This window comes from Nycticebus coucang, chromosome 17, assembly GCF_027406575.1.
Source record: "Nycticebus coucang isolate mNycCou1 chromosome 17, mNycCou1.pri, whole genome shotgun sequence".
Classification (NCBI taxonomy): domain Eukaryota; kingdom Metazoa; phylum Chordata; class Mammalia; order Primates; family Lorisidae; genus Nycticebus; species Nycticebus coucang.
Genome location: NC_069796.1, coordinates 80352899 through 80376667, shown reverse-complemented (window position 1 = coordinate 80376667; position 23769 = coordinate 80352899). Strand labels below are relative to the sequence as shown.

The 23769-nt window shown below is 50.2% G+C and overlaps 1 protein-coding gene across 3 annotated transcripts; it reads left to right on the top strand.

Annotated features, from left to right (window-relative positions):
- Positions 1 to 1713: 1713 nt before the first annotated feature.
- On the top strand, positions 1714 to 22979 carry CLTB (clathrin light chain B). 3 transcript variants are annotated; one of them, XM_053567264.1, is made up of 6 exons: positions 1714 to 2150; positions 7574 to 7620; positions 16908 to 17025; positions 17247 to 17358; positions 19828 to 19881; positions 22528 to 22979. In XM_053567264.1, the coding sequence occupies exons 1-6, from the start codon at positions 1964 to 1966 to the stop codon at positions 22697 to 22699; spliced, it is 690 nt and encodes a 229-aa protein (XP_053423239.1). In that variant the 5' UTR covers positions 1714 to 1963; the 3' UTR covers positions 22700 to 22979. The 3 variants fall into 3 exon arrangements, with proteins under 3 accessions (XP_053423239.1, XP_053423240.1, XP_053423241.1); XM_053567266.1 differs by lacking the exon at positions 1714 to 2150 and adding an exon at positions 7146 to 7270; XM_053567265.1 differs by lacking the exon at positions 19828 to 19881 and having other exon boundaries at positions 1735 to 2150.
- The last annotated feature ends 790 nt before the right edge of the window (positions 22980 to 23769 follow it).

Genomic DNA, 23769 nt, shown 5'->3' with positions numbered 1-23769 from the left:
AGTTTGAGTTTGCTGTGAGCTGTGATGCCACAGCACTCTACCAATGGTGACACAGTGAGACTGTCTCAAAAAAAAATAAAGAAAGAAAATTCCACAGCAAATGTGCTCAGTACTGGAAGACTGAAAGCTTTTCCTCTAAGATCAGGAGCCAGGCACAGGTCAACCTAAAATAACAACCAAGAGAGTGTTGGTATAAAAAGAAATGAATTTATTTGGGAAAGAATGATGGGTTGAAACCTGGGAATAAACATACTATGGGAAACCATGGCAGGGCGTAGGTCCTCCACCCTCCCAGCTTGGGGCTTATCTTTCCTATTTCTCTTTTAGTTCATAACTCCTAGTTGACCTTTAAGTCTTGCATTAGAAATAGAAAACAGTCCAAATTCCATGTGGTTTTTGGGTCTCCTTGTACCCTGTGCTTAAATGTCAGAGCACCTCACACACAGCACTTTGATCATTTGCCATCTCTTGGACTCACTAGATTGTAATCCCCCCATGGCCAGGGCAAGATTTTATTTTATTTTATTTTATTTTTTTGAGACAGAGTTTCATTATGGTGCCCTAGGTAGAGTGCCATGGCATCACAGCCCACAGCAACCTCAAACTCCTGGGCTCAAGAGATTCTCTTACCTCAACCTCCGAAATAGCTGGGATGACAGGCGCCCACCATGATCCTGGCACAGGCCAGGTTTGAACCTGCCAGCCTCGGTGTGTGTGGCCAGAGCCCTACGTACTGAGCTACCGTCACCACCTCAGGGCAAGCTTTTACAAAATGTTGTCTTGGTGCTCAGCAAAGCCCTGGCAGGGAGGAGGCATTCAGAGATTGTCTACTGAAGGCAGCAGAAGAGTGGCAGGCAGCCTGATTAAATTAGGTCTGCCTTTCTTAGGCCATATCTAAAGGACATTTAGGAGGCCAGTTTCAGGGCGGCGCCTGTCGCTCAGTCGGTAGGGCGCCGGCCCCATATGCCGAGGGTGGCGGGTTCAAACCCGGCCCCGGCCAAACTGCAACCAAAAAAAAATAGCCGGGCGTTGTGGCGGGCGCCTGTAGTCCCAGCTACTTGGGAGGCTGAGGCAAGAGAATCGCTTAAGCCCAGGAGTTGGAGGTTGCTGTGAGCTGTGTGAGGCCACGGCACTCTACCGAGGGCCATAAAGTGAGACTCTGTCTCTACGAAAAAAAAAAAAAAATAGGAGGCCAGTTTCTAAGTAGGGGCCTAGTCAGGACACAGGATGATATGAGCTGAGTCTTCGCAAATGAAGAGAAATTCACAAAAATGCACTGAAGCAGTATGGTCTATTGGGAAAGGCCCTGGACTTTCATGAAAAGATGCAACTAAGGCTTTCCCAGCCTCATTTTCCTCCTCTTACAGAGGAGGAGCCTCTGTAAGAAGGGGAATGGGATTCATATTTGCCCAACTCGAGTGAAGAAACTTTTGCAGAATGAATGAAGAACAAGATTTGAGCGGCTACCACCTGCTCTGAGGTCCCGAGGCCAGGGCTGTCGCTCGGTCTTGGCCCGGTACACAGTATGGCCACTTTGCTCACCTCTCCCAGCCTATAGAGCGCGCAGGAACTGTGTTCTGGGAAGGAGCGCCTCTGCGGAAGGAGCCGGGGATCCCCGCCCCGGCCGCCAGACCCCTCGGCCTGAGCCCAGTCCTGCTGCCGCCCTCCTGTGGCCAACACGAGGCGACCTCTCGGCCGTCCTGTGGGCCCCCTCCCTCGGCCGGTGACATCACCACATTCCGGTCCGGCTCCTCCCGCCGCGGCGCCTGCAGCAGCAGTGACAGGAGAGCCCGGCCGGGTGGCGGAGAGGAAGTGCAGTGTCGCCGGGCCGAGCCTGTCTCCGCCGAAGCCGGCTCCCCCCCGGCGGCTCGGGTGACAGCGTCGCGGCCACCGCGCACAGCGCGGAGCACGCGCCGGGCAGAGCCGAGAGCCAGGCAGAGGCTTCAGCAGGGACGCGGGGAAAATGGCTGATGACTTTGGCTTCTTCTCGTCATCGGAGAGCGGGGCTCCGGAGGCACTTGAGGAGGACCCGGCGGCTGCCTTTCTGGCCCAGCAGGAGAGCGAGATCGCAGGCATAGAGAATGATGAGGGCTTCGGGGCTCCTGCCCGCAGCCAGCTGGCCTCGGCGCAGCAGGGACCTGCGAGTGGGGGTGAGTCAGCGCTGTGGCCTGTGAGCTGGTGTGCCCCGGGCTCGCACTGCGGGACCCAGGTCCTTACAGACCGGCCTAGGGGCCCTGCGTAGAGTGATGAGGGCCGGCTGTAGGCCAGCCAAGAGCAGGCCGGGGGCTGTGTTTGTGTGTGAGCGAAAGCCTGCGGGAATCTTCTTGGAGATCCCTATCTAGGACCTCTGAGCTGGGGGATGAGCCAAGGCCTCTTCTGGGGCGGTGAATCTGGTGGCTCCAGGACACCGATTCTGTCATGACATTTCATTCCCAGGCCATCTCCACTAACTGCCCACAGCCCAGTTCTGAGACTCCCTCCTGAGCCTCTCAATACCCTGCTGTCCCAGGATCCCTGCCAAGTGGAGCAGGTGTGGCCTCCTAGGCCCTCATGCTTAGCTCTCTTATACTGGTGCTCCAGGAACTCGAAAACCTTCCATGGGAACCACCCGCCATTCTGCAGCTACTAGGCTAAGCATGCTAGTTATATTTAATCATTTCATACACATTATTGGACAGTTTCAGAGATAGCAAAACCGAGGCTCAAAGACATACATTATTGAAATATCTAGTAAGAGTAGATCAAAGATTTAAACTTGTTTGTAAGCCCTCTCTAAGCTCTCTCCACATAACTTCACTGTCTTCCAGGCCTGGCTCTAAGTTTGAAGCTGGGGTAGAGGCAGGGGCCCAAAGGAATGTATGTGTTCCTGCCTTTCAGGTGTTTGTAATTGTCTACTTAATGGTTTTCCAAAGGTGGTCCAGGGCTACTGTGCTTAGCTTCAGACCTCAGGGTATTGTCGTGTTTATCAATGATGTTCCTGCTCAGTTTCTGGCTTGAAAGAACAATTTTGTAAACTATCTAGTAAAACAAGGTGATATCACCTTCAGGAATATATCCAAAACAGACTTTGTTTCCTGTTAAGGTCATTTTTAAGGATTTATGGGCCTATTGTAATAAGTACTGGGATACACACAATAACATTCACACACATGTTTATGAGGCTCTCTACAGTATATTTGCATTCATTTCACATTCACCAAGCACCTAATGCATGCCAGGCCACTGGGGATACAGAAATGAGTAAAATAGTCCCTGTGACCCAGGAGTGGGAAGCAACTCTGTATCCCTTTGATAAGAGAAATGTAGCAAGCCTTTAGTAATATGTGAGAAACTAGAGCCCACACAGCAGTGAGTAATAGATCTAGGGCTTGATCCCAGGACTCCTAGCTCTGGGCTCCATCTCTTTCAATAATGTGGCAGTCTCCCTGGGAGATGATGGATGTGGGAGTGAAGAGACATGGGTCTTTTGCCACTTGTCCAAATTAGCGATAGAGCCAGCTGAGCAAGTAGCTTCCAGCACTGGAGCATCCTCCCATGTCTCAGGGAATTCCTAGGAAATACTTGTCGAAGTTAATGCACTAGTATTCATTTGTCTGAGTTGAATGAGACTGCCCCTTTCCCTAATCTGTCTCATGAGGACCAGAGTATGGCATCCAGGGTGGAAGGGTGGGGTGGGGGGAGGCCTTGCTGAGAGGAACCATCCTCAGAACTCCAAGACAGGGAGAAGGGCAGGTAGAATTCAAGTCCAGGGTAGGCAGAGCAAGTTGTGGCCTCTCCTAGGACAGTGGGGCTGCAGAAGCTTACAGCCCGGATGGGAGGTTCCCTCTCTGGAAGGGGTAGGGCACAGATTGGTCTCAGAACCAAGGTGACCAGAAGAGAAACAGGAACATTCTCTCTTTGTGCAGTGAGCTGCCAGCTTTCTGAGGCTCTCCCAGACTCACACATGCTAAAGCCACAATGCTCAGCTGCTGTCCTAAATGGCAGTCTGGGAAGCAGTGGGGAACTGCAGGGTGGCAGCTCAATGGGTAATCAGACATGATAGAGTTTATCCAACCCTTCTCACCCAGGCACTGCTGAAGAGGTAATCCTCCCCTGAGCAGGAATGAGTGCCAGAAACCCGGATGGGGTGGAGAACAAGTGCCTTGGCTTGCTGGGACCTGGGTGGAAGCTGGCTATAGCAGCAGAAGCAGTCAGCCCCTCTGGGTCACCTTCTCTTGAACGATGGGGTCCTCATATTAGCAGTCCCTGTGCTGAGTGCTCTCATGTTGGGCTCCCAGATACCCCTGGGGAAAGAGGCATCTGGTATAAGCCTGAGCTGAGCCACATTGAGTCTATTGGCTCTGGCTGGATCTGCCTGAGTGATGGAGACTTTGTTTCCATTCATCAGCCTTGGGTAGGGCCCAAAGGGTTTATGTTTTCACACTCAGTTTTCTGAGCCCTAGTCCTGGCTCTAACTTGCCCATGAGTTCTGGGCAAGCCCATTTCCCCTGCTGGGCCTCAGTAAGCTCATAGGAATGTTCTGGCTATCTCTGCTCTTGTTCCAAAATGGGTCAGGCAGCTGAAGGAAGCAACACACCCAGGGGCTTATTCCTGCCTCAATTCTGTTCTGCCAGTCTCTGATTATGGACTCACGGTGATAAACATGCAGTAGATTGATCAGAGCATTGTGGCAACAGATAACTCGTAATTCTATGTATGGGTGTGTATGGATTCCCAAAGAGGCTGAAACCTCATCTCCAGAGGAATCCTCCCAAGACTGGGGTAGCAAGTCATTCCAAAGGTCAGAGTGGATCCTGGGAAGCTTCCTGTAGGTGTGGACAGGGTGGGTGGGGTCTGAGGCCAGGGGTGCTCAGGGTGGAGTGGAATGGTGCCGCTTCTCCAGAAGGCCAAGTGTACAGACCGGCTTCATGTGAATGTGGTAACGTGAAGTCCTGGTGCAGGAGATAGCCCAGGAGAAGAAGCCCTTTTGCAGAAGATGCTGCCACTGAAACCCAGTTGTTCCCAGCCTGATTTAGGGACCTGGGCACCCAGGCAGGAGATAACCTATCTGAATGAATGAGGGTGACAGCTGCAGAATTGGTCAAAATCAGTCACTGACTCTAAAAGCAAAGCCAATTATAATTTATGTTACTTGGGGATTATTTCCCTGGGATTAAGTGTCCCTCTCTTCAGTCTCCAGGCCTAAAGCATTGTTGATGCTGTTCACAGCCTATCCGGCTGGTGAAGGCATATTTGTCCATCTGTGATAACCTCTTGTGGCCTCCCACAGCTCTTTGCTTGGAGGCATCACAGTTTCTGAGAGGCCTGACGGATAACAGAGGACCCCCAAAGAGCAATTCGACTTCCACTTACTGACAATTACTGCTCACCTGTTCTGTATAGGAGCCCTTAGGAGCTGAGTAGGATATGATATAGGGCCTGGTAAGGGAATATGTGGCCACTGTGGGTAACAGGTAATTGTACAAGAAGGTGCAGAGAGTCTGTCCAGTTTTCTGGGATGCCCCAGAGGGGAGAGACCTTCTGTTAGTGCCTAGGCAAGTGGAAGAAGAGGGGCAGGGCTGCCCGGAGGCAATGACTTATGAATTGGATCTTGGAGAACGAATGGATCCAAAAATATCATTCTTTAGAGAGGGAAGCAGGGTGATAAGCCTGGCAGGTAGGGAGCGGTATGTTTGGGGAAGGTGGAAACCAGAACTTAGGAGGGATGGATGGGAAATGAGTCAGGAAAAATGGGCAAGTCAAGACCAGAGATCCTCATGTACTATGCTCCAGGGTTAGATGTCTTCATCTGGCAAATATTTATTGAGTCCTTATTATGTGCCAGGCACTGTTCCAGGTACTGGGCCCCATCATGGAGAAGAAAAAGACCCAGCTCTCAATGGAGGATCCATTCAAGTGTGGAAGACAGATAATAAATACCTACATAATAAATACCTACACCAACAAATCTGTCAGGCTACAGTGAGTCTAGGCCAGCGGTTCTCAATCTGTGGGTCGTGACCCCTTTGGGGGTTGAACTACCCTTTCACAGGGGTCGCCTAAGACCATCCTGCAAATCAGATATTTACATTACGATTCATAATAGTAGCAAAATTACAGTTCTGAAGTAGCAACAAAAATAATTTTATGGTGGGGGGTCACCACAACATGAGGAACTGTATTAAAGTGTTGTGGCATTAGGAAGGTTGAGAACCACTCAACCAGTCCCCAAGTTACAAACATCTAACACGTGACTTGCACTTATGAACTGAGGCTATTATAGGTAATAGGTAAATGTCCCTGTTCCAACTTACATACAGATTCAACTTAAGAACAAACACAAAGAGCCTATCCTGTTTGTAACCTGGGGACTGCCTGTACTATAGAGAAAATGTTGCTGGGGGAAGAGGAGGGATGCCAGAGGAATGGGTTAGGGTGTGGTCTGGGAGGCCCTCTAATAAGGCAGCTTTAAGCAGAGGCTGCAGGGGGGTAAGGGAGCAACCTTCCAGATGGAACAGCACCTGCAAAGTCCCCAAGGCAGGAGCAGACCCTGCACCTCCATGTGGTCCCATAGTCCATGGGAAGTGGATTTTGGGAGGGTTATGTTCATTATTTTTTGAGTCAGAGGAGTGACACACATTAATGTATGTTTTACAAAATGTCAGCCCTGGTGATTGGTTTGAAAGAGGGACAGGAGAGGGTGAAGCTCCAATCTGGGCCACCTGTGAATGGGCAGAAGTCACGTATTCATCTTTTCTTTCTTTAATGCATGTCTTGATGTTTATTCAACGAATAGCCATTGAGTTCCTACAAAGTTGCAGGTACCATTGCACAGCTCTGGGAAAGATAAAGAGCAAAGAAAGAGGTACAGTTATGCTTTTACAGATGTTTGCCACTAACAGGGCAGACAGAGTAAAACAGTTGTACAGGTCTGAGATGATGAGGGCCTGGGCTGGAGTTGGGCAGCTAGAAAGAGGGGAGGGCAACTCTGTAGGGTTATTGTTGCAGCAGAAGCCCCAGGAATTTATGACTAATCAGATGTAAGGGAAAGGAAGGGGAGGAGTCACTGCTGAGGGTAAACTCAAATCCTGGGAGGGGCACAAAGAGAGCAAATAGGCCAGGTTGGCCGGGTGGGAACGGCAACTCCTGTTCTCCCAGGTGGGACAGGCCTCTCTTCCTTATGCCTCTCATCCCCCACCCTCAGCCTGTAGTGTTTGTGCCTCCTTACCAGGTGTGGGCTCTGTGGATGATTGGCCACTCCCAGATGCAGCTGGGAGTCCTTTAGTTTCAGGTAGGTTAGGAGCTATTACTGGCTGGGTGATCTTGGACAGTCATGTAGACTCTCTGAGCTTCATCTTGAGAATCTGTAAAATGGGTTGATAACATCGTGATAAGGCTGCAGTGAAAATCAAATGTGATGATGGCTGTGAGAGGCTTTGTGAATAGTCAAGGTTTGAGCCCAAGTTATTTTTGTATCCATTAGGTGTAAGTGTGGGGGATGGTATATACATGGGCATACACGGAGGTTGGCTCAGTGTGCTAATGTAGGACCAGCTGAACAATGAGTAATGCTGTCTCCTTGTTCTTTTTCCAGCTGGTTCTGAGGACATGGGGACCACAGTCAATGGAGATGTGTTTCAGGTAAACAGTATTCTGTCTCAGCAGTGGTGAGGACCAATAGCTTGGGTCTCAGTAACTGATAGCCCCATCATCAGTAGGCCTAGAGCTCCAAATTCTCCTGTCCCTTGTGTCTGATACATTGGCATGGGACCATAAAGAAAGGTTTTGACATGTTTTCTTGTCATGTAGTGGGAAGGGATGAAGAATACGGTCATCAGACAGATGGTCTTCAGATTGCCTGTGGTGATGTCTAGTTATAGGAGAGAGAGATAAAGTGGTCCACAGTGGCATGGAATGAGGAAGATGAGGTCCTGCCTGACCATGTACCACTGGTGGGAGACTGAAATGAGTGGCCATCTCCAACACATATGAGTTATTTATTTATTTATTTATTTTTTGTTGAGACAGAGTCTCACTTTGTCACCCTCAGTAGAGTGCTGTGGTGTTATGGCTCACAGTAACCTCAAACTCCTGGGCTCAAGAGATTTTCTTGCCTCAGCCTCCTGAGTAGCTGGGACTACAGGTGCCTGCTGCAATATCTGGCTCTTTGTTTGTTTGTTTGTTTTTTTTTTAGAGATGGGGGTCTCATTCTTTCTCAGGCTGGTCTTGAAGTCCTGAGCTCAAGCAGTCCACTTGCCTTGGCCTCCCAGCCTGCTAGGATTATAGGTGTGAGCCACTGTCACGCTGTATGAGAATCTTTTTTTTTTTTTTTTGAGACAGAGTCTCACTTTGTCTCCCTTGGTAGAGTGGTAGAGCCTCTAGTGGTCACTGCTTAGTAATAGATGTTTCTCTTGCATTCTTTGTGTTTGTTTCACTGAGAATAGTACCATAATATACACACAGTCATTGGCTGGGATGGTAATAGATGTTAAAACTTCAAATTCTGGCTTTCTCATTTTTGTCATTTTTCTTAAACTTTTATTTTTATTTTTATTTTTTAGATAGAGTCTTATTTTGCCGCTCTGGGTAGAGTACTGTGGCTTCATAGCTCACAGCAACCTCAAACTAATGGGCTTAAGCGATTCTTTTGCCTCAGCCTCCCAAGTAGCTGGGACAACAGGTACTCATCACAATGGGCCTGGCTGTTTTTAGAGATGAGGTCTTGCTCTGGCTCAGGCTGGTCTTGAACCTGTGAACTTAGACAATCCACCTTTCCTCGGCCTCCCAGAGTGCTAGGATTATAGGCATGAGCCACCTTGCCTGGCCCCATATGAGCATGAGCATTTTAACGGGGTAAGCCATTTGATCCAGAGGTTTCACTTCTTGGAATTTTCCCTAAACAAATAACTGGACAAAAACAGCCAGATTCTTTGCCGGTTTACTTTTTTTTTTTTTTTGGAGACAGAGTCTCACTATGTAAGTAACCCTTGGTAGAATGCCACAGTGTCACAGCTCACAGCAACCTCAAACTCTTGGGTTTAAACGATTCTCTTGCCTCAGCCTCCCCAGTAGTTGGGACTACTGGCATCTGCCACAATGCTCAGCTTTTTTTTTGCTGCAGTTGTCATTGTTGTTTAGCAGGCCCGCGCTGGGCTCGAATCCACCAGCCTTGGTATATGTGGCAGGTGCCCTACTGACTGAGCTATGGGTGCCGAGCCTGCGGGTTTACTTTTAATGGCAAACTGGAAACAACCTAAGTATCAAGTATCAGGGAACTAAGTAGATAGATTGGAAAACAATGTTGTTTTAAAAAAGGGCAGCCAGGGCGGCACCTGTGGCTTAGTGGGTAAGACGCTGGCCCCATATACCGAGGGTGGTGGGTTCAAACCCAGCCCTGGCCAAACTGCAACAAAAAAAATAGCCAGGTGTTATGCTGGGCACCTGTAATCCCAGCTACTCGGGAGGCTGAGGCAAGAGAATTGCCTAAGCCCAAGGATTTGGAGGTTGCTGTGAGCTGTGACACCACAGCACTCTACCGAGGGTTAATAAGTGAGACTCTGTCTCAAAAAAAAAAAGGAAAGCCAGAGCTTCCAGTATTCTGTATTGACACAAAAAGATGCCCACAATATATTAAGTGAAGAAAGCAGCTTTCAGAATAATATGCACAGTATGGTCCTGTTTTGTATTTTAAAAATATGTTTGCACAAAATATCTGAAAGGAGGTGTACCAACTGTTAACAATGGTTATCTCTGAGGGTGGGGTGGGGGTGGAGATAAGGAAAGAGCTTTCACTTTCAGTGGATCATTCAAAAATCTTTACAGTGATTTTTATACCAAAAAAAGCACAGCAGAACCTAGTAAGGACATTTCTAGTTAAAGATTGCTTTTCTATGTTCCCTACTAGCCCTCCTCCCCTCATATATACACAAATCCCTTTGAGAATTTAGACTGAGATAACTAATAATGGCATTCCTAAGAGTCCCCAGATTTGACAGTTCTTAGCCCCCACCCCCAGATGCCTGGGTGGGGCTAAACCTCCACTGAATGAGCCTTAATTCCCACACAGATTGGGTCAAAGACCCTTGATCCCTGGGGTTGAGGCTGTGGGATCTTCTGAGCCCTGCCCTGTGGAGGAACTGGCTTCTTGAATTCTCTGGGGGAATAAACAATACTTATGTAAGAGGGATGGGCTGGTACCTTATACAAGGAAACTGGCCAAGTCTTGTTTCTGGAAAATTACTCAACTATTAGCAGGCTAGAAAAGTCAATCTCTAAGACTTTAGCAGCTTCATGTCTACTTGGGCCTGAGAGAGGCAAAAGAATGAACATTTATTGCTGTATAGTTTGTTAGTTCATTGAGAATTAGCCACCCACACCCTGGACATATGCAGAAGAAGTTTGCTTGACCCAAAAGTTCTAAAGTGGACCTGGAGCTAGAGATATACCTGGAATCACAGATGTACCCAGAACACTATGAGCAGGATAATTTGCCTTTTCTATGGATTAGGATCATAATGCTCCAAGAGATGAAGTGACTAACGCACAGTAACACAGGAAATCAGTCAGTCCTGGAGTTTTCCCCATTTGGTTGACTTGCCCCCCAGCTCCCACCTCTCTCCTCCCCATCCCTTGGCCCCACTTTGCATGTGGGGAATCTGAGGAACCTGGGGCTTCCTTCCCAATTTCAGCAAGAACTCTTATTCTCACTGTTACTGGCACATAGTAATAACTTACATGTGTTTATTTGTATGTCATTTCACCCCAGTGCCATCCTAAAATCCTTAAAGATGGAAAGAGGTCATAGATGAAGGGAGTCATACGGAAGCTTAGTGGCAAAGCTCTGGCTCACCTACATCTTCTGAGCCCTGATCTGGTACACTTTGCGTTACCCCTCTATTGCTGAAACTGGCTGGCTGCACATGGAAAGCCTGGGAAAACACTCCTTAGTACTGAATATGGCAGAGTGTTCTGCCTGAACCTGCAGGGCAGCAGAAACCTGGGCCTGTGTACACCCAGTGCTCCCAAGGATTCTGGGCAGAACTTTTATGTTCCATTTCATCTTTTCTGTAGTCTGTGGGCACTGGGGTGTCCAGCTGCAAACCTGATCCCCCAACAGGGTTTAAGGATATGCCTGCCCATACCTAGGTCAGCTCCACCTAGCACTTCCTGGGACAGAGACAGAAGGCCCCTGCCACTCCCCCTTTTCACCTCCTGCCATCACCCTCCTTTGAGCTACTTACAGAAATCAACAGCTCAGCTCAGCTTAGGTTTAGCTTGTCAATCTCAAAGACAGATATGCCTCATCCTCTTTGTCCCCGGAGTCACAGCACAGGCTGAGCCAGTGCGGCCCACAGAGGCTGTCATGACCATGCCCAATAGAGAGGTCTCTCAGGGGAGGGATTTCAGTAAGCTGGGCTGAGCCTGGCCCTGAAGATAGCCTCCTGCCTTTGGGTCCTGGCTTTTCCTAAGCTTTCCCTCTCTGGAGTATTTCTGTGGGCACTGGTGAGCCTCCTGGCTGCCACCCCTTCTGGCAATAACCGAGTCTCCCCGCTGGGGTGCTCACATCATTAAAGAAGAGCCCGGCTGTGGTCCCTGACACCCACTGGGAGGGTTAGGGGAAGGGGTAGGAAGAGAAGGCCAGAGCATTCCAGAGAACAGGAGTAGTAAACTGCTTCTCAGGGTTCTGCCTGCCAGCAATGCCCCTGTGCTGTCCTGGATATGGTGCAACAAGGGCCAGCAGGTGTGGGGCCTGTGCCACTTGACATAGTGAGCCACAACACGGTGCTATCCCTCCTGTGTGTGTGTCCTGTACAGGCTGCAGAGCATTTCCACCACAGTTGTCTTGTGTGAGCCTCACTTTCCCCGTGAGGTGTTATCACTCTCATTTAACAGATTTGAAATCCAAGCTGCCCAGAGAGGGAACTTCTCAGAGGACACACATCCAGTGGGTAGCAGAAGGGAGACTCAAAGTCCAGCCCCCCTTGATGGTGTATCCCACACTTTCCCCAGGCCCTCTGCACCGCTTTGTAATCAGCCCCCTTCATTTACTTTGTCAATGCCCATTCATTGAGTGCCACATGGTGCACTCCAGGCAGTGGATATGGAGGCAAATCTGCTGGGGAGCTTGTCTTCACAGAGCTCACACCTAGTAGACAGGGACCTGGAAAGAAGTAATGGGACTCCAGGATAGTGAGGGATCAGAGATAGGGGAACATTAAGAGCCAAGAGTTTGAGTTCCCTCTGTGTGTCCGGCACTGGGGGATTGGTGGGAGGTTTTAGTAGCTTGCTGTAGTTGCACAGCTAGGAAGAGATAATCCAGGCTCAGGTGCCTACACTAAAGTCAGGGGTGCAACTGGGAGAGGATGCCAGAAGGGGGTTTCAAGACTGCCTGGGAGGTAGAGGGTGGTTCTGGTTGAGGGAGCAGCATGTGCAAAGACACGGAGAACAGGTTACCCAGTGCAGGGCTCACCCAGAGCCTGGGACTTTCACACAAGGAATGTGCCAGGAGACCTGGAGAGGCCAAAGGTGTAGGGGGGAGCCATGCACAGCTCCCACACAGGGGTGTTTGTGGCCCCTGATGCTGGTGGGCAAGTGGGAGAGGAGGTGGCCCCAATTTGGTCAGGCTTTGCAGCCTAGGTCTGGGGCATGGCTACCTCTCAGCATCAGGTGCTATGGAGATGCACTGAGTAATGCATTGATTTGGGGACTGAATGTTCCCTCGGGGCTATTTCTGCACCCAGACTGCAGGCTGCACTCAAGTTTGGATGGAGTTAGAAAACTTGGGCTTCATTTCCTGGTTGTTCCCAACTGTATGACCTAGTCACTGAAGTGCTCTGAGCATGATTTCTCACTTGTGAATGGAGAGTAGAAGCACTGCCCTGCCATCCCACAGTGCTGTTGAGAAAAAGTGCTTTGCAGCCCTGGAAGCACCTTATAAATTCCTGACCTATCCTCAGTAAGCTGAGATGTGGTGTGTGTGGGCTGTGACAGAGGGATGTGGGGCATAGAACGTGAGTATACTGGAGGAGTTGAACACAGAACAACAGAAAGTAGATTCTCAATCCTTTGTTACAGAAGTGACTTTGGTCCCTGTTAGCTACTATGTGCTGAGTCTGTTCACACTCATTCAGAGTGAATCCTGGCTCTGCCACTTCCTGGCTGGGTGACCTTGGTGCTTTGGAACTGGAGTTTTCCTACCTATAAAATAAGGATAATAAAACTCACCATGTAGAGTTATAAAGATCAAAGAAAACCATTTAATTGCAAGTTCTCTACAGTCTCATTTTAGGGCAGGCTTTATGGAGATGCACCCAGAAGGATGCAAATGGAAGAAGATTTCTGCCCCAGGGGCCTTCTCCAGTCCACCTCTCCCTTTGCATCTCCTCTCACACCTGGTGGCATCTGTGTACTTAGTTTCCCAAAGGCACATGTGCTCCTTACACATGCTGGCTCCTGGCCTAGAATGCCCTTTCCTTGTCCCTAAGCACTCTCCTCTGCTCCTGGGCAGGAATGGTCATGCCCTCCCTGTACCCTGTCCTCCTCCTTACCTGACCTGTGTTGCAGCAAGCTCCCCAGCCATGGTTCTCATTTGCATGAGAAGTGTGGTGTGTGTGGGCTGTGACAGAGGGACCCCCCCACCCCACCTTCCAAGCTCCTGGGATGTGGACTGTCTTGTTCACCCCTGTCCCCAAGTTGAACTTCTATTGAATTCATTCAACAAATATTCTTGAAATCCTCCTGCAGCCAGGCCCTCCTTGTCCCAGTTGCTATGGGGAGAAAGGCAGTCTCTGTCCTTGTAGAGCTTACTTACTTTCTGGGGGATGAGGGGGAGACAGGTAGTAAACATGTAAGTAAACCAGTCATTTCAGAGAGTGAAGAAAAGAAAGTTTTTCTTTGCTATGAAGAAAAGAAAATCCGATTATTACTTAGAGAGGTGGTTATGTTGGGGGGTGGGGGCTCTCTCAGAGCTCAAGCCTCAGTCAAAAGATGGGGAAGTCCTAGGAAGATGTAGGCCTTAGATTTGAGATAGAGATCCCAAGGGGACACAAGGATGACCTTAAGGACTAGTATGGCAAGAGTGGATGGATCAAGAACAGAAATCAGAGGACCAGGGAGAGATCAGATCTCTCGAATTGTATTCTAATCATAGTAGGGAACATTTGGATGCTTTTAAAGCTTGACATGATAAATCTGATTTAGGCTATGATGGAGAAGGGGCTGCAGGGAGAGAGGCGGCGAGGGTTTTCGGGGAAGAAGGTGGGAAGTGATCTGATCGGGCACATGTTTTAGAGAACTGTAACAGGAGGTGCTGTGGCTTGCAAGTGAGATAAGGAGGAGAAATCCAGAACAAACATGAGGTTTGGGCCTCAGCAACCAAGTGGATGCTGAAGTGCCTTTTCTCAAGATGGGGGAAGATGGTGGGGGAGTGAAAAGTCAAGTGAAGGCTGAGATGCCTCTTGGACACCCATGTGGGCTAGCACAGAGAAAGGGCTCAGCACCTGTTTGCTAAAGGAGTGGGGATTGGGTGGTGGTCAGACAAGGCTTTCATTTTATTTTTATTTTTAACTTCTCTGACTTCATAGAGGTAACTTTCTTAGAGCAGGGAGACATAGTCAATACAGAAACAAATAATCATTTTGGATAGAGTTAAGTGCTGTGAAGAAAATAAAATCCTGGAAAGGCCCCTTGGGATGTTGGGAGAGTCTCTAAATTGAAGTGTAATGCTGTGCAGGAAAAGGGATAAGGGCCACACCCTGGGCGCCCCACCCCAGGGCGCTTGGGTCTGATCCCAAGTGCCAGGCTGTACCACCCTGTCCTGGGCCGGCCCTTCCCTCACTCCCTAGCAGCTTGAGTCAGTGGCCCTGATGTTCCATCTACATGCTCCCAGGCATGCCCCCTGCCCAGCTCCTATACTGAAGCAGGCACCTTCTGGCTTTAGGGATCTTCGCTCATTCAGTCTCTGCTTACTGAGCACCTTCTATATGCTGGGTACGGGGATGGACACCATAGAACAGAGGGCGTGCCAAACACTGTCCCGTGGGGAGGAGACATCAAAAAAACACAGCATTTGTGACAGGTTTGATAAATGCTTGGAAGGAGGAGGACAGGGAGCCCCAAAGGAATAGAACAGGGATTCAGAGGCTATAAACAAAGAATGACCTTGCTTACCAGGAGCTCATGTTTCTTCAGGGGAGACTCACAGCTCAAGGTAGAGAAAGTGGTGACAGGGAGGACAGAGAGGAAATGGCATAAAATGTGCTTGGGGGACTGAGAAATATCCCTGAGCTAGTGACCCTTGAGCTAGAAACTTGAGGGAGGGGGAAAGATCTCCCAGTTAAAGCAGGGAGGGGAGACAATTGCAGGCCAAAAGCACCGAGAGACAGAAGGGCAGCAGCTGGAGTGTGGGATGCCTGCCGACAGGAATGTGTAGGGTGCAGAGCGCCAGAGGGGCTGTGGCAGGACCTAGGGCTGGATCAGAAAAGGGCTCCAGCTTTGCAGAGCAGAGAGTGTCACATCCTTGTTAAGCTGAGCTCACAATTCCCAGTGCTGCAAGTCTCCAGCTCTGGCAGGTAGTGGGGAGAAGCAGGCAGAACCCTGCCTGGGAATCAGAGGCTCTGCCACTGAGTTGTGCCATCTCTCCTGACCTCAGTTTTCACTCCTGTAAAATGGAAATGAATAATAATAGTAATCATTCTAGCTACCATTAACTGAGCTGTTACTCCATGCCAGGAACTCTTCTAAATGTCTTACAAATATTGTTGCATAAATCACAACAGCAGCTCTTAGTGGTCATCTTGCTATTATTCCTATTTTCTTTTCTTTATTTTTTTTTGTAGAGACAGAGTCTCACTTTATGGTCCTGGGTAGAGTGCCGTGGCATCACACAGCTCACAGCAACCTCAAACTCCTGGGCTTAAGCGATTCTCTTGCCTCAGTCTCCCGAGTAGCTAGGACTACAGGTGCCCGCCACAACGCCCGGCTAGTTTTTTGGTTGCAATTCAGCCAGGGCCGGGTTTGAACCCGCCACCCTCAGTATATGGGGCCGGCGCCTTACCGACTGAGCCACAGGTGCCACCCAACTATTATTCCTATTTTCAAGTGAGAAAAGAGAAGCCAGTCAAGGTGAAGCAACTTGCCCCAGGCCATCTACACATCTCATAGAATCAGAAGCAGGACCTAAACCCAGACAGCCTGGCTGGAGTGTCCACACTCTCCACCACCTTATGATCTTAGCCATGGCTGTCCTGTATACTCAGGGTGGCCTGTCTATTCAGCAAATGTCCATTGAGCATCTTCTATGTGCCAAGCACTGTGCTGGGCTCTGAGGACACAGAAGTAAACAGAATGGATAAGGTCCCTGCTGTCTCAAAGATGACATTCCCATGCAGGAGGCAGACAGTAGACAAATAAACACATTATAAAGTGATGTCCTTTCAGACTAAGTGTCATGAGTTAATACAGCTGTAACAGAAACTGACACTGTTCATAGTAACACAAGGGACTCACTGTGTGCCAAGTTTTTTAAGTTCTTTGTATTTTTTTTTAACTTGTCGAATCTTTCTATCAACCCTCTGGGATGTGTACTATTACTTAGCCCATTTTATGATGAAGAAAGTGGCTGACGCATGGTTTCCTGAGTGTCCTGCTTGTGGGGTATAAATCAGTGTGCTATCCTAGGGGCAATGATCAGGCACAGAGAAGTTGAATAATTTGCCTAGGGTCACATAGCAGGAAGAGAATTACTGGCAGAGGGAATGGCAGGTGTAAAGACGGTATGGTCACAGGAGACAGTGGGCATGGGGTGGTTTCAGGCTGTTGAGTTATCCAGATGTGAGGTGTGCTGTGGTACTCAGTCCCCAGCTGGGTCAGCAGACAGAACAGGGCCGGCGTGACATGCTGGGTGCACTGCTGTCTGTTTGTTTTCCTAGGAGGCCAATGGTCCTGCCAATGGCTATGCTGCGATTGCGCAGGCTGACAGGCTGACTCAGGAGCCTGAGAGCATCCGCAAGTGGAGAGAGGAACAGAAGAAACGGCTGCAGGAGCTGGGTGAGGGCAGGGTTGAGGCGGGAGCTGGGCTGGCTGTGCAGGACACGAAGTGTGGAGTGAGGAGGCCTTCAGGTTCCTGGTGCGTCACACCACCTTGCCATGGGACTGGGTGAGGGTGGCCCTGGGCTGACTGGTGGATGCCAGGGGAGGAGCAGCCAGGGCAGCTGCGCTTGTGCCATGTGACTGATAAGCTGCCTCTCATTCTCCTGGTGGGGTCACAGATGCTGCCTCTAAGGTGACTGAACAGGAGTGGCGGGAGAAGGCCAAGAAGGACCTGGAGGAGTGGAACCAGCGCCAGAGTGAACAAGTCGAGAAGAACAAGATCAACAACCGGTGAGAGGAGCTATGGGGACATGAGGGGTCTGTAGGGACATGAGGTGGCCGTGGGGACCTGAAGGACATGAGGGGGCTGTGAGGACATGAGGGGGCTGTGGGGATGGGAGGGACTGTGTGGATGTGAGGGGCTGTGGGGACGTGAGGGGCTGTGGGGACGTGAGGGGCTGTAGGGACATGAGGGGGCTGTGGGGATGTGAGGGACTGTGTGGATGTGAGGGGCTGTGGGGACGTGAGGGGGCCATGGGGACGTGAGGGGCCGTGTGGATGTGAGGGGGCCGTGGGGACATGAGGGGGCTGTGGGGACGAGGGGCTGTGGGGATGTGAGGGGGCCCTGGGGAAGTGATAGAGATGTGGGGATGTGAGGGTCTATGGGTACACGAAAGGACTGTGTGAACATGAGGGACTGTGTCGATGTGAGGGGCTGTAGGGACATGAAAGGGGGACATGAAGGGACATGAGGGAACTAAGTGGTTATGAAAAAAGCTATGAGGATGAGGCAATCCATGGGGATAGTTAGAAGAGCTATGGTATGGGGGATTTTCTTGAGGATAGGGGAGTTGGTGGCAAGAGCAGAAGAAAAGAAGTAACTACACCCCCCCGGTCTGCCTCCTCAGCTGCCTGTGGCATCCTGTGCCCTTGGCACTGCTGCACAGTTGAGACTCAGTTCCTCTGCGTCATGGAGAGGAAGCTGGGTATGCCATCAGCTGAAGAGGTCCCAGAGTCCATAATGCAAGCCTACTCTCTGGGGCCCCAACTGCCTATAGCTAGTCTGGGTGCACTGTGGCTCAGAGTTAGAGGCAGAGTGCACAGGCCTGGCTCTATGAGAAATCTACCTATACATAGGATTTCACTGCTTGTAGAAATACCAACATAGCCATCCAGAGTGGCTAAAGGCTGAAAGGAAATAGTGGTCTGCGGAACTGAAAAGGCCAGGGCTAGGACGGTGGGCACAGGGCAGCATGAGTGGAAATGAAGTCTGTTAGCACTGTCCCTCAGCTCTGCTTTCCTCTACATTGGCTTTACTTTTGGGCACACACCTCTAGTATGAAAGACAAAGATGACCATCAGCAACTCTGTGTTTTTGCCCTATTCCCTTGGCAATCCCAGTGAAAATAGCTCCAGCCAGGCTTGGCACTTGTAGCTCAAGTGGCTAGGGCACCAGCTACATACACTGGAGGTGGCAGGTTTGAGCCCACCCCAGGCCTGCCAAACAGCAATGACAACTACAGCCAAAAAATAGCTAGGCATTGTGGCAGGCGCCTGTAGTCCCAGCTACTTGGGAGGCTGAGGCAGGAGAATCGCTTTAGCCCAAGAGTTTGAGGTTGCTGTGAGCTGTGATGCCACAGCACTGTACGGAAGGCAACATAGTGAGACTCTGTCTCAAAAAAAAAAAGAAAGAAAGAAAGAAAGAAAATAGCTCCAGCCAAAGTCCTTGGCCTGACCCTCGCTGGTCTGGCTTGGGTCATGTGTTTGTGCCAGGCCCAGTGACTAGAGCCAATAGGTCGATGCTCTGATCGACCTATTCTAGGCAACAGTCCCATTCCTTGCTTGTGCACAGGATCAGCCCCTCCCAAAACCTCAGGGACTAAAGTGAGGGGTTGATCCTGTGCACAACCTCAGGGACATCAGAAGATGACCTGGGAGAAAGGGATTAAATGTCGGGTGGACAGAGACAACAGATGCCCACCAGAGAACACCTTTGTGGAAATGGTCCCAGATGGGACGCTGCTTAGTGGCCCATACCTCTGAGGCTTCAAGGTTTAATCTTCCAGGAAGGGAAAGGCCCCCTCTAGGAAACTGCCACTTTTCTGTTCAAGAAACTGCTGCATGCCAGGCTCTGGGCTGGGCACTGAGGAGGTAGAGATAAAGATAAGGAGGACCCAGTGTATGTCCTCAGGGAGCTCAGAGGAGAGAATCACATATACCACTGAGCTCAAATACAGGAGGGCCCTCTGCACAAAGGGCTTGGAAGTAAGGGAGCTAGGAAGCCAGTGAGGGGTGAGGCAGCTCTGTATGTGAGGACTTGGGCTTTGGAGGATGAGGGAAAAAAGGGGAGGGGTTAGGGGAGGACATTCTAGACCTGAGAACATGTTACAAAAGAAAGGATGTGCTGTATGGGCTCAGGGAATGGTGGCAGAGAAGGCAGAAGGGGTGGGGGTGGGGTCTCATGGTGAGGGCCTTGGATAATAGGGTTGGGCAGAGATATGGGCAGTGGGGAGGGACTGAAGGTTTTTGAACAGGAGTAATATGGTCAGGATTATTTTAGAAAAGCACTGTGGCTATAGTGGAAGATCCCCAGTCTCCTCTCTGGGGCTGTGGATCGCTGATGAACCTCCAGAACTGTGTTTCCTATCATCTTTCCCACTGGAGGTACTAACGCTGTCTCTCTTTCTTTTTAACCCTCTGCCTGCCTGTCTTGCTGTCTGTCTTCCCCACCTAACCCCTTCCCCTGACCTGTCCCTCAAGGATCGCTGACAAAGCATTCTACCAGCAGCCAGATGCTGATATCATCGGCTACGTGTATGTGTCTCTTTTGCTCCTCTGCCGGGGGCAACTGGAGAGGGTGTGTTCCTGTGTATGGCTGGCACACAGCTTCTTGAATCTCCTGCTTGTAGGGTATAAATGAGTGTGGCTGGACTTAGGGCAATGATCAGAGCAGGAGGTGAGCCCCTGGAAGGGTGCAGGCACAAAACCTGGGCTCCATTCCTTCAGCAAACTGGAGGCAGCTTGGCTAAATTGAAGCCCTGCAGGGTGTAGGCGGAAAGGAGCAGCAGGCCATTCCTGTGTGGGAGGGGCAAACGGCAAAGCAGCCCCTGCACCTTCCCTCTGAGGCGCTTCTTGTGGGTGGGTGGGTGGGGTGAAGGGGTCTTTCTATTGAGCAAATCAAACACTGAGCACAGGATGCTGGAGGTATATGAAGAGGAATGAGACGCCCTAATGACCACATCTGTTCCCTGCCTGCCCCTTGCCTCCAAGTGCACTGACTTTGGCCTTGAGTCTCTGCCCAGGCCAACATGGGCCCCTCTCACATGTTCCAAATTTGTGGGCTAGTTGGTACTATGACTAATCTAGATTTGGAATGGCACAGGTTTCATCTCATGCCAGCCTCAGTTGATTGGTAGTGACAGCCTGGAGGGTGGTGTTGGGAATCCTGAAGCTGAAGGAGAAATGCAGTGAGTGATATCCACCACGTGTGTGCCAAGTACTTGCCGATCCTCGCTCCTTCATGGAGCACAGGGCACATCATGGCCTCCTTCTCCACCCTCCCATCCACTTTGCCATCTTCCCAGTACTCACTGGCACTTACCCTATGCCAGACTCTGGCCAAAAAGAAGTAAGATACACACAGACTGTCCTCCAAGGTGCTCACGGTCTGGAGTATGTTGTGATAAGAGCCTCATGGAAGGACACAGCAAGCTCTGGGAACCACCCTGTGCTGGGGAAGCCAGGGCAGGCTTTGGAGATGTGGGACCTCCTGCTGGACCTTAAAGTGTGAGGAGGAGTTTTTTGGGCGGGGAGCATGGGGAGGGAAGGTGGGAGAAGCAGCAGGGGCAAAGGTATGGAGACAGGAATGACCTATCTGCCTGCAGTGGCCAGGCTGAGAGGACAGGTGGGAGCTGAGGCTGGGAGGTGGTCAGCCTGAGGCCATTAGCAAAGCTCTAAATTTGCCAGGCTAAGATGCTGAGACGATCCAGCAGGGGGTGAGGATGGGCACAGGGCTGTGGAATACCACAGGGGGCTTGGTGCTTCTGTTGAGCCTGAGGAAATGGCCTAGCGGGGTACCCAAGACAGCCTTGAAGAGAGGGAGAGTCTACACTAGTGCTTCTCAGACTTCCATATGCCTGTGATTTGGTAAGATTATAGTAAGACTCAAGATTCTGCATTTCTCCCAAGCTCCACGGTGATGCTGATGTCACTGGACCACAGACCACACTTTGAACTCCAAGGACAGAAGGGAGACTTTTGACCCCAAAGGGACAGCTCGTAGAATAGCTTTCCTCACCCACAGCACTTTTCCAAGCCTGCACACACTTGCCACCTCATTGGGTTCTCAGGCCAATGAAACAATTGGGAGGGTAAAGGTTAGGAAATGAGCACATAACCTGCAGCAACATCTTCCTTGGCAAGCAGCTCTTCATTGGCACAGTCTGTGGGGATCATCTGGAGAGGGCCCTGCCATCAGCCCATGCCTGGCATGTGGCAGAACTTGTTCTACTTGAGATGCAGAAGGGGCTTCCAGGAAGAGAAAGGGATTTTCCAAACAGGACACAGAGCCAGCCCTCCCCACCTAAGAATCCTTTCTTGCTTTCTCTTAATGACTCCCATGTGTAGATTTTGCCCATATACTGTATTTACTGTACTTTGTTTTCCCCATTGTTTCTTAATCAGTGGCATCTATAACTGTCAACCAGAACTTCTGATGGAAAGACAACCAGTTGACTCTAACCAAAAGCAAAGACTCCAATGGGGTATTCCCCTGGCTGTGGCTTTATAGAGATAACAGTCACTGAAGGCTAAAGAGGGCTCTATGGTCAAATATGCTTGGATATGGTGGAGTCTCTATCCTTCACACATTCCACCTTGGAGGTTCCAGATGCATTTTAGCACATTAAAGGCTTTGAAAGTCTTGCTATAAAGATCCCTTTTAACCGATCCCTTTCTGGATTGTGGTCAAATACTTATGTGTACTTACCCAGAAAACTTAGGCAATGCTGAACTAGGTGCTTCAGGTAGTTAGGCTAGGGTTCTGTGTTAGTTCCTTTAGGTGTCAGGAATCCCATGGTGGAAACTCGTGATGGGGAAGTAATGAACAGAGAATACCTGGGCTGGGAAGACCCTTCGGAGGAGGTGAACAAGGCCTGCATTGAGATTTAAATGACAAGAAGTAGCCAGCCCTGAGCAGGTCTGGGGGAAGAGCATTCCAGAAAGTGGTAATAGCAAGTGCAGAGGTTCTGAGGCAGGACCAAGCTAGGCTTCCTCTTTTTCCAAGGCTGTTGGAAAAACTGTTTCTCAGTTAGCTGAGATCAGAGGACACAGGGCTGAGAAGGAGACCTCTGGACGTGTTCCAGAGTAGTCTGGACAGAGCAACCTTGCTCAATGGGAGCAAAGCAGTGCTGACCTAGGGGAAAGGTGAACAGCTATGAAACCTCTGTTCTATTTCTACAGGGCATCTGAGGAGGCTTTTGTGAAGGAATCTAAGGAAGAGACACCAGGCACAGAGTGGGAAAAGGTGGCCCAGCTATGTGACTTCAACCCCAAGAGCAGCAAGCAGTGCAAAGACGTGTCCCGCCTGCGCTCGGTGCTCATGTCCCTGAAGCAGACACCACTGTCCCGTTAGGTGCCTGTCATAAGCACGGCCACAAGGCATGGGCCAGGTCTGGGCAGAGGAGGGGCAGCTGCTTTGGCCGTGGTGGAAACTTTCTCCAGCAGCTGCTACACACAGCCTATTCTGTTCCTCTCTGTCTCCTGGGGCTGGGAAGGGGGACCCTCACTCCTCTTACCCCTTACTCCCATCTGGCCCTATGGCCCAGTCCCTCACGCCTCCTCTCAGTCCACTCAATTGTGACTGTCCCTCCTGATGTATTTTTTTTCTTGGCTTAAAGGATGTGTTAACTCTTTTTACACTTATTTATTATCATTTTCATTTCTCTGGAAGCCACAATTGGTGTCAGGGCTCAGTTTGTGCTTAGAACTTTCCCAGTTTCATGGCCTCAGGAGAATGTGAGGATGTTCTCCTGGAAACCCAGGAGCTCCCAGCCAGAACTGGGTGCTCCAACCTGTTTATGTCTGCCTCCATCCTCAGGAGGAAGGAAAACTGCTCCTAGGATACTTCTGCAACATTGATCTTTTCTGATCCATTCACAAGCCTGTGAGGTAGGGATTCTGTTATTCTTCTCATATAGCCAAGCACACCAAGGCTTCCAAAGGGAAGTGGCTTGTAGGGGGAGGGAAGCAGCAAGACCAGAGGTTCCTGGTGGCTTAGTGGCTTCCTCTAAGCCTGGGTGAGCAGCTAGTGAAGGTAGCCTCTACCAGACACGCTTCCTAAGAGGTGGCTGGGACCCTCAGGATGCGGAGGCCCCACTGCTCTACACATTTTTTTTTTTTTTTTAATGAGACAGTCTTACCATGTCGCCCTTGGTAGAGTGCCATGGCGTCATAGCTTAGAGCAACCTCAAACTCTTGGGCTCAAGTGATTGTCCTGCCTCAGACTCCCAAGCAGCTTGGGATTACAGGTGCCAGCCACAACACCCAGCTATTTTTTGTTGCAGTTGTCATCGTTGGTTAGCTGGCCCAGGCCAGGTTCGAACCCACCAACTTCGATGTATGAGGCCAGCACCGTAACCACTGTGCTACGGGCGCTGAGCCTGCTTTACACATTTCACTCTCCATCAGCTGTATCCTTCTGTG

Excerpts from the sequence above, each read along its gene's own strand:
- CLTB (XM_053567264.1), top strand. The coding sequence starts at position 1,964 with ATGGCTGATGACTTTGGCTTCTTCTCGTCATCGGAGAGCGGGGCTCCG. Across the intron at positions 2,151-7,573 it reads GCAGGGACCTGCGAGTGGGG|CTGGTTCTGAGGACATGGGG; the intron begins GTGAGTCAGCGC and ends TTCTTTTTCCAG. Across the intron at positions 19,882-22,527 it reads GCTGATATCATCGGCTACGT|GGCATCTGAGGAGGCTTTTG; the intron begins GTATGTGTCTCT and ends CTATTTCTACAG.